The sequence below is a fragment of the Rhopilema esculentum genome, chromosome 10 (assembly GCF_057945365.1).
Source record: "Rhopilema esculentum isolate cy_ngs chromosome 10, ASM5794536v1, whole genome shotgun sequence".
Lineage (NCBI taxonomy): Eukaryota > Metazoa > Cnidaria > Scyphozoa > Rhizostomeae > Rhizostomatidae > Rhopilema > Rhopilema esculentum.
Genome location: NC_142824.1, coordinates 14,418,211 through 14,428,467, shown reverse-complemented (window position 1 = coordinate 14,428,467; position 10,257 = coordinate 14,418,211). Strand labels below are relative to the sequence as shown.

General features: G+C 34.5%; 1 protein-coding gene across 1 annotated transcript; it reads left to right on the top strand.

Moving 5' to 3' along the window:
• Positions 1-2,173: 2,173 nt before the first annotated feature.
• Positions 2,174-9,045, top strand: LOC135690730 (uncharacterized). Its single transcript, XM_065208375.2, has 5 exons — positions 2,174-3,001; positions 3,805-3,931; positions 4,608-4,708; positions 5,555-6,077; positions 6,472-9,045. Exons 1-5 carry the CDS (start codon positions 2,852-2,854, stop codon positions 6,711-6,713), a joined length of 1,143 nt encoding a protein of 380 aa, XP_065064447.2. The 5' UTR covers positions 2,174-2,851; the 3' UTR covers positions 6,714-9,045.
• The last annotated feature ends 1,212 nt before the right edge of the window (positions 9,046-10,257 follow it).

Sequence of the window (10,257 nt, the reverse complement as noted above, 5' to 3'; positions counted from 1 at the left end):
ATGCCCCCCTAGATTAAGAAAAATTATGAAAAAGACCTCCCCCTATTTAATTATCACCCTCCCATACAATTGGCTCGAACTTCAAAAATAGACAATAAACAAGGAACAAAATGCAACGGTAGGCTGATAAACACAGCAACTTTAATTGCAACTATAAAAAAGCAAATGGGCCCTCTTGGGCTGTGGCTGTCATTCCAATATTCAGCTATCCAATAAATCTTCCCACCGTGTCATTTTATTTTAACCCACCCCCTTTCCCCCAATTTATAACACTTATGAAAAATACAATTCCCTGCTTATTCCAACCCCCCCCCCCCCCCCTCGTTTAAGCATGGAAGAGTAATCTGTTCAAACCCCAACTTGGGAAATGCAGATTAACTTTAATTGTAAACTTTCCCCTTTTCAAAGTAGTTCTACCACAGAATTTTTCCTGATTATGAGTTTTTACTGCAATCATTTGAATTCTGTATCAGGAAAATAAATCAAGCGCTGGCGTTAGGGGGCTGACTTGTGAGCGCTGGAAAAACTTTGACAGGGAAAATCTTTTCTCACAATAACCTTGGCATGGGAGGGGGTTTGCCAAAAATTAACGCGAAAACGATTTGCTGACACCATTTCAACATTGATGCAGTTTCTAGCGTTGTTTGGTTCACATGCGAAAATTTTTGCAAATATTTTGAAGTTTGTTTGCAGAATTTGAAAAATGAGTTCCGTCATTTTTAGACTGTCTTTTCCGGCAGGGTAAAATATTGTTTTATTTGTTGTCTTCTGTTTTTGATATAAATACAGCTGCAGTACTTCTGCAGCTCCGTTAAACGCTGAACATTAAAAATTCGAAGAAAAACTTGTAAGTTATTCAATATCTCTTGAAACAAAGGATTTTTTCGGACCGCTTTTTATTTTCCACACGTTGCCATAGTGGAGCACCTCCTGAAATCCACCCAGGGTCGCCTGTAAAGCCATAAGCGTACGGGAAGAAAAAATCTAGGGGGGCTGCCCTACAAAAGTTCTATTGTTTACCCGGACAAAAATTTGCGATCATTGTCTGATTGGGTTGATTATAAAAAAAATTCAAACGTCGGGGGCCTACAGCACCTTCCCCAGCCCAATAGCTTATACCCCCTCTAAACATCCCCTTTTACAGGATTTAAAGTATCAGATGAACATAATTATATGTAATTATACTACAAAATGCATCTAGAATATTTGCCATATCAAGTTTGTCGAAAGGACGATCCTCAGCAATACCTGTAAGTTTTGATTTACAATAATTCCCCATCCCCTAATAGCTTCCAATTACCAAAAAGCCAAGATCTTATTCTCAATTTTTAGTGAGAAGCCCCGCATTTCCGACAAACATAACTTTGGACAAATTTCTAAATGCAATTATAAAAAAACCTGTCTTTTCTATTGAAGACAGTAAATAAATGTTCTCAGTAACGAGTCATTCCTTTTTATGTTTAGATATCGATTCATGTCTAGATTTCTATGAGCATGAAGCTTGTAATGCATCTAAGTCTCCCAGTTGTATCTTGTTTCTTTTCTTGTTCAGTTCAAAATGGGAGACATTTAAAACTTATTCATTTTTGCAGGCCCGTGGACTGCTAAACTGGATAGGGGGGGGGGGGGTAGCATGGATAGAAGTATAGCTTTTTCTATACCTGCCTTACGAAATACTGTCAGATCTTGAAATACAGTTTTCGCAAATTATTGGGAGGGGGCATTGCCCCCTGCCCTCAGTGTCTACGGGGCTTGTTATTTTGCAAAGTTCGCTAGGGCAAATCTCGCATGGTTTTCAGATTTTGGAACTTCCAGTTAAGTTTCGTATTATTGCATTAGGGACAGTGAGCCCTGGACCCAGGATGTCTGCTTACATGGGGCCCCAAATTTTGGAAAATGCTTTTTCAGTACTTAAATACCGCAAAGTGATCTTTTTATCTATTCTGTATCCACTAATCTTGAGAGAGTCTCGGTGTTATGGCAGCAGGAGAGGGCCCCTACCAAACAATACGAGTTTTAATTTAATGGCAAAATTAAGAAAAACATTTAATAATTTTTGGAGGGTCCACCGGGCGATCGCCCAGTAGCCCGACCGGCCAGTCAGCCCCTGTTACTTGTCAGTACTTGTCAATGTTGGTTGTACGGAAAGCAAATTGAATGAATTTAAGAATAATTTAAACAACGTTTAGAGGATACATGAAGATGTTTTTTAATAGTGTGTAGATTTTTTATAAACTCTTGTATGGCGACAGGACTCTACATGGTCTGGAGTCTGGGTCGAGGTAGCGAAGGACGATTCGGTATGGTTTCATTTGGTTTGGTGGAGTGGAGGATGTAATGGCCTGTAATAATCGCCGTTTTTACCCATTTAGATGATGACTGCCTGCAGTTCTTCTTCGATATGTTGGTGCATCCGAAATGACATTTCTGTTCAATGCATCTTGAGTCCGAATCCAGCTCCTTGCGATACCAATCATGTTTGGTCAACCTGCTGGAGGTCCTAAAATATTTTATAAGCATGCATAAAAGCAGGACTACAAGGAAGACTTTTGAAATGGTTGACTCTGGCTAGAAACAAAATGGCCTTTGAGTCACTTGTAACTCGAAACTTTAACAGGAAGATTATTTGCCATGGAGAAAGAAAGGAGCGAAACTCTTTCCGAACAAGCTGCGTTGTGCAATGCGAAGTACGTCACTTTGCCTGTCTTCCTCACTTTTGAAGGGTCCTAGGTCGAGTTCTAAAAATAGAAAATACTCATTATATATATCGGAAAGGGAAATTTGCGAAATCTGCATTTGCTAAGTTGCAAAGAAAGAAGATGGTACTGGATTGGCGTAAATTCACTGAAAAATGAGCACGATCGACCTTTTCGAAGTTCTCCCGTTTTATACCAAAGATATTGTTGAAGTTCAGCTACGGGATTATGATTTTGATGTAAAATGCCCAGAAGACATTTTGGATGAGATTTTAGAAGATTATGAAAGATACGAGGCAAAAAAGGTAAGGTTATAGGGAAATGCCTTTTATTTCTTAAAAACGACAGGCTCTGATTAGCCTACAACCCATTTAGGTTTTTCTGAATTTATTGTCAGGACAAAATATTAACTAAATAATCCTAGTATTGAAAATGGCATATTTTTGGTTATTTTAATGCTACGAATGATAAAACTGTTTTAGTATATGATGTTTTAATGACATTTATTGTCTGTTTGATCACAAATTTTTGATTTATTGTAAATTTTTTTATTTATTTTAAGTTGCTTCCTGTAGGTTTGCTTTGTGTCTATAAATGTAATGTAGCTGACTTCTTCCAAATCTAGGCATAAGCAAAGCCAATGGTCATATAATTTCTGTTTTGGGGTGGGGTGGGGGAGGTGAGCTTAGTTTGCGGGATCTTGGCTGTGTCAATTTCCTTTGACATTCTAGTAAACTCCAAATAGTAAAACTTAGATAAGCTACACTCAACTTCCTGGTCATGGGGGAGGATGGAATTACTCCATCCCTATATTATTTTGCTTTACCAAAAACAGAAATTAATTGCTTAATCAACAATTTTATTAATTTGAAAAAAATTCCTTTGATGATGAATTAAAAAGCTGCCATTGCCCCCTTTACGGAAAGAAGTTGCAGGACTCAAGCATCCCATAATTTCTGTCACTGAAAAGAGGTTTCACATTTTGTCCTAAATTATGATTGTATTTTTGAGCATTTCTAAGAGACTGTCAATCCCCCTAGACAGGTCAATAGTAAATGCATTGTGGAGGACAGAAAGATTGTAAATGTATTATCATTTTTATCCGCAGGTTGTGTTTGAATTGCAAAAATTGGAGGATTTTGATAAGTTTCTTGAAATCAAGAAAAAGATGCAATGTAGGCATGCTGCTGGAAGACAGTGTCAGTATTTAAAATTGGAAGAGGTTACATCACCAGGTATATATATATACATAGATATATGATAACCATTGCTTTATGATTTTTTTTAAATGGCTCTAAGGAAGGCTTTATGCTGGGACAAACAAAAACAACTGCCTTGGCTACAGTTGACTTCAGTAATTATTCACTCATTTCATTGCTGCTGACAAAGCTGCTTGGCTTAATGCTATCAGACCATCATAACTTTATACAAGAAGTCAAACCCCAGACAATGGGAAAAATTGATGTTAAACAGAATATGATGATGCCAATGCCGATGTCGATGACGATGACGATGACGATGATGATGATGATGATGATGATGATGATGATGATGATGATGATGATGATGATGATGATGATGATGATGATGATGATGATGATGATGATGATGATCTACAAATATCTATATATTTCCTCTGGCCTTTCTTTTATATCTACAAATATATATTTATGTTCTCAATAGTTTTGACTTAAATGTTTTTTAAAATTCTAAATACTAAAGTAGCATATATTTAGCGTAATGATACCCGATGCCCTTCTCTATTTGTGAAACTTCAATCAAATAATATTTAGATGACTTTGAACACCACATATCAATCATTGATTTTCCATTTGATTTCTTACCACTTGGCTTTATTGTAATTAATTAACTTATTATTATTTTTTGTTTATTTTCATTCATTTCATATAGGAAGTGTTAATGATGTTTTTTGGCCAAGTAACTGGACAACTTCAGTGACATATCAGTCAAATGATTCATCTCAAGAGGAGTTTTCTGCACACTTCAGCAAAGTAAGTCTCTTATATTATTTTGCATGGCAAATGTTTACTTGTGATTTTGTTATTATCACATCTTGCTAAAAGTCAAAGCTTTTGTGTGTTTCAATGGGTCTCTCAACCAATACATCTTTACAATTTATTTTGATTGAAGTTGTTCAAATTACCATGCCAAGATATACCCTGCCTTTTTTGCCATTTCATTTTGATATTTGTGTGCTATGTCCTTTGAATTTCCCATTTATTTACTATAAAAGCTTTTTTGATCCCATTTTGAAAAAATTGATATTATCACTAGATGTAAGGAACGTTTGCCCGTGTGTGCTACCTGATACATGGTTGGTTTATGGATTTCTCATTTCCATCATCATGATTGGATCATTGCAACTTAAACCAGTATTGTGTAATATTTTAAAAAATATATATTAAGTATACCTCAATGTATTTGTGGTCAAACTCTTTGTGCAAAACATAAAACTATCCTCGCCATATTTCTTTATTGTCATAAAAGAAGGATTTCTTTCTGTTGCTTTTAGATGCTTCAGAAAAACATCAATTTATTTGCAAATTTAAGGCGTATTTCATTCCAAAGAATGTATTACCACCAACCCATGAACTATCTTATTGTCCCTAAGAAAAAGGTTTTTTGCTGTAACTGTCTATATTGGAAAGCATGGCAAATATTATTTTCTTTTCACATAGTGTTTTAATATATTTGAACAAACCAAGAACAATAACTCTTGATTCCATGATGGGAAAGCCATGGTCATTCATCCCTGTGGCTGAAACCTGTTGGTTCTGTCATTTTGTAAAATTACACCACAAATCTACAACACCTTAATCTGGATATTTTACTTTCAGGTCTGTGCTTTGCCCAACTTAGAGAAACTTGACATATACGGAAAGTATTATATCAATCAAATACCACTTTATTTTGGAGGATTTCAAAATTTGAAGCATTTTAGCTTTCGAAGTAGTGGCATTTCTGAACTTCCCCAGATAATGCAGTTTTTCAGTGACCTAGAAGTGCTCAATATTCGTTGCAACTCTTTCAAATTTCTTCCATTTTGGATAACAAAGTTAAAAAATCTAAAGACGCTTTCAAGACACGGTAATTACCTTGAAGGAAATGTAAATGTGTCAGAAATAATATGGAAGGAAAAATGTGAAAAAGAAGAAGATAAAGAAGGAAGAGACAAGATTAAATCGCCAAGAAGTCTCTACTTGCAGTCGGCCACAGTGGCAATAACAGCATTTCCAGTTATTGCATCCAGGAAAGAATATACAAAAGAATTACCCAAAGAACTGCTTGAGGATATGGCAATAATTGCAGCAACCATGAAAATTTGTGACAATTGTTCAAGGTCATTGCCTGACAGTGGTTGTAAGTCCATTAATTAGCATTTGTTGAACTTTTTTACCTATTTACATTTTGCTAAATTCAATAAGTTAACTTCACTAATAATTCATTCAACATCTTTGTTCAAAGATGGATAAATGTGTTTATTAATTATATACTACATTCTCATTATGTATCATGTGTCTTTGATAATATAGTCTTTTTTCATCCAAAGAATTCTTATGTATAATATATTGTTCTTTTATTCTTTTATAGAGTACCCATTTGCTTTGTATAAAAGTCTTGTATTTTTGTTGTCAAAATTTGTTTTACCTAATACTGGTAATACATATTGAAGATGAAGTAATATCCAGCATGCTAGCATGACATGTTGTTTTATTATAATATCAGTTTACAGAACTTTTTTTCTTAATTGTAGATTTTGTGATACAGAAAACAGTGTCCAACTTCAAAGGCTATTTGAATATTCCATTTGAGGCATTTGCTTGCTCAGACAGTTGTTCACAAGATCTACTTATCAAGTTTGAAGCTATGAACACTGGAGAAATCAAAGAAGATCAATATTGCTATGACGTTCTTGATTCAAAACCAGCAAAATGTAGTTGCTATAACTGCAGAAATCCAAGCTTCATCAAGAAGCTTCTCAGTTGCTTTGGTTAGGGACATGTTGATGTTGAAAATTAGTTTCTATCTAAGTGCATGCCTTCTGGCTGTAAGCAAAGTTTATAACCAATGGTCTTACAGACTAACTTAGAAACTTTATGAAACTATAAGACAAACTGGATTTCTGAAACTATAGGACAAGCTGTATTTCCAGAATTACATTATTAGATGGTTTTCTACATCAGGTTGGTGAAGTTTTTGTAACTCAATAGTTTCTATCAATTAGGTTGTTTATCGTCAGGTCGAAAGTTGAATCAAAAAATTAGATTATTATAGCAAATTTTTTGGTTTGATTCTTCTTTACTGTTGGGCTTTTTTATTTTTCCCAATACATTCTAGTTTTGGTGTACATACATGAGAATATTTTTTGAAATTTGTAAATATTTGCCTTCAAGTATTCACATTTATATGTGATAGTATTTTGTATCTCTGTCTTCTTTCTCTGTTTTCATTGCTTTTTAAATTTCTCTGAAGTGGATCTAAAGACCTCTTTTCTGTTGGTTGAATCAGAGTAGCATAATGAGTCAAAAATGCCCCAACATTTATTTTCTTGGTTAAAAAAATGCATTCTTGTCCAATTTTAGAGCATAGGCCACTTCATCAAGTAATTCCCAGCTTTTTTACTGGTCTTTGTGCAAGCACTCAATTTTGCAAAAAATTTTGCTTACAAAACCCAGGCATAAAGATCTGGATTATTCTTAAAATGGTGAGTTTGTAAGCGAAAAATGGGCCAAGGACCCAACTAGGTAGTGCACAAAATTGATTGATTGATGTTTTTGGCTATTATCATAGTCATTGCCTATTATCAAAGCAGTAATATGACCTTTTTAAGCTCAGATTTGGTTTTATCGCCATAATTTTTGGCCAGATACAATTTTTCATGTGGTTTGTGCTGGTATTTTAGATTTTATGAACAAATTTACTTTGTTTTACCCTGCAACTACTTCACATTACATAGTTTTAAAAATTACTTAGTTTACGTAGATATGATATGCATCTACTTAATAAACATACTAAAACTAGGACGAGAAGAAGAAAGAACTAGAGCTACATGAAAAAGAAGTACTGTGACAAATGACAGCGATTCCTCAGAGGAACTGTAATTGGGTCCAGCTTTATTAAACAAGGGGTGTGCTGAAGAGAATTTTGGTCTACAAGTAATCATGTCCTTGAAAAATTAAGTTTTGCATAAATAAAATGAAGTTTGAAAACATGTAAGGGATTTGACCGCGAAAATCGTTACGGGTGAAACTTTCAGGTTCTGGTACATTTTATTTTAAAATTCCACAACATACATTTCCACAAAATACCAAGTAAAAATACAACAACTTAAAATAACAAACAATCATTATAACAATATGTGAAACTCAAATTATCTGTGGGATAAGTATGCATGGGGAATCATGTAAAGGAAGAACTCTCTCAATAGCAAAGTTAATCGAGGAGAGAGGCCCCCCTATAAACAAAGATACTTCAGCACTTCACAGATATCAAAATAAATCATACCGGAAATGAAACTCCGATTTCTGTAAGTGGGAAGTGAAAAGCAGTGTGAGAAATTTCGAGGATTAGTTGTCAATGTTTTTTGCAAGCAGATATGACTTCAATTTATAACGAAAGCAAAGAAATGATACAGATTCTTCGATAGAAGTAGGAATACTATTCCAGGATACAGCATCAGAAAAACGAACAGATCTAAGCCTTTTGAGTATCTTTTTGATGAAAAGTATTTGATTGATTCAAAGTACGAGTGAACGCAGACAGGCGAAATCTTATTGATACATTAATAGACAAAGGATTGAAGTTGTAATTGAAAAAGTCTTGTAATTTCAAGATCTTTAAGTCAGAGAAAATGGGAGAGAAAGGAGAACAAAAACTTTGAAAAGCAATAGCTTTGATCACTCTTTCTTGCAATAAGAAAACTGGATGAATGTGAATGTCACAGGCGAAACCCCAAACTACAAGTCCATAATGAAGAAAAGAAGCGAGCAAAGAATTGTAGAAACATAGTAACACATCAACAGGAACGAAGTGTCTGATCTTAGAAAACATTCCACAAGTTCTTAGAAAATACAACAAAAGCTTGATGAGTGTTTCTCAAAATTTTTCCAGAGATCTCTTTTCTTGTTCACTCAATAAGTAAAATGCCAAATTGTCAATGAAATCCAGACCTGGCTGTGATTCTTAATATTTGTCCTTAAATTTCTCAACCTTTGAGCCTCAATATTTTTATTTAATCTATGCTGTTTAAAAAATGTGTTGTTAGTTTCCTAATCCGAAAACTTAATATGAGGAAAAATACATCTTTAAGTGGAAAACTTCGATTCTGAGACTATAGTAAAATTTTTGGGCGTGGTCATATAGGCGTGGTCGAAACTTTGCGAATGTCAGATTTTTTTCTGCATCCGCCCCAGGTTCTAGCTAACTTCTTAGCAAGTTCACTTAAATGGTATTTCTAGCTAAGATTCTCTTCAAGTAGAATACCAAGAAATTTAACATATTAATATTGTCTTATGATTTGTTTTCCAATCTTAGTGTTTATATTGTCCTTTAAGGGGCGTTGATGTGAGCCGAAAATCACAAAATTAGTTTTCTTGATATTTAAAAAAGCCTGTTAGCGTCAAGTCATTGTTTGACATTACCCTGTTCTCTATTGGCAACTTTTCAAGTTCACCAAATTTACCAGTTTCAAAATATATACTGGTGTTATCAGCAAAGAGATAAAAACAAGTTTTGGAGAAGAATTAGGCATCTATGAAAATAAGGAATAGCAAAGGACCAAAGACATAGCATTGTGACACCCCACATGTGATACTTAGTAGCAGGAGCGTCGTGGCGAATGAATTCTAGAGGGGGCCAGAAAGAAAAATTTTCCGACAAAATTTCTTTGATTTATTTGAAATAGAAGCATTTCATTTAAGTGTAGAGGGGGGTGAGGCAGAAAAACTCATAACATTTGCCTAGCTGGAAATAAATTTAAAATACACTTTTATCTTTATCTCTGTTCCTTTATACTTACAGCGAACGCCTCTGACATTCGTAGATTAGGACAAGAGTAGAATGAAGTTACTACCTGAGGCGGCACCATGGTGGTTGCCACCGAAGGGAAATATTTTTTATGATCTAATGCTTCAAATTCGTCGGAAATCGCATTATTTGAAGAAAATTTTAATGATAAAATCTTATTCTTAAATTGAAAATCCGCTGGGGGAAATCGATAGTTTTGATCGACTTCTACCTTGTTTTACCTTACGCAACATAATTGCATAAATTTTCGAATCTGGGACACAATTTTCAAAAATCTGGTGATAGACACACAATTGGTACTGTCCCGTTCTTCAATATTAAATAAAGATTCAATTTATACCAATTTTGACCAATTTTCATAACGAAATTTGACCCTTGAAGTTTCAGATTTCAACTGACAAAATCCAAACAGCAAATCACTCCATGGTGGGAATCGGTAAATCCTGAGAAATTATTTTGTTTTGTAGGAATCTAGTATTCTCTTTACAAAATTGAATCGCCTTTCGAATTTACG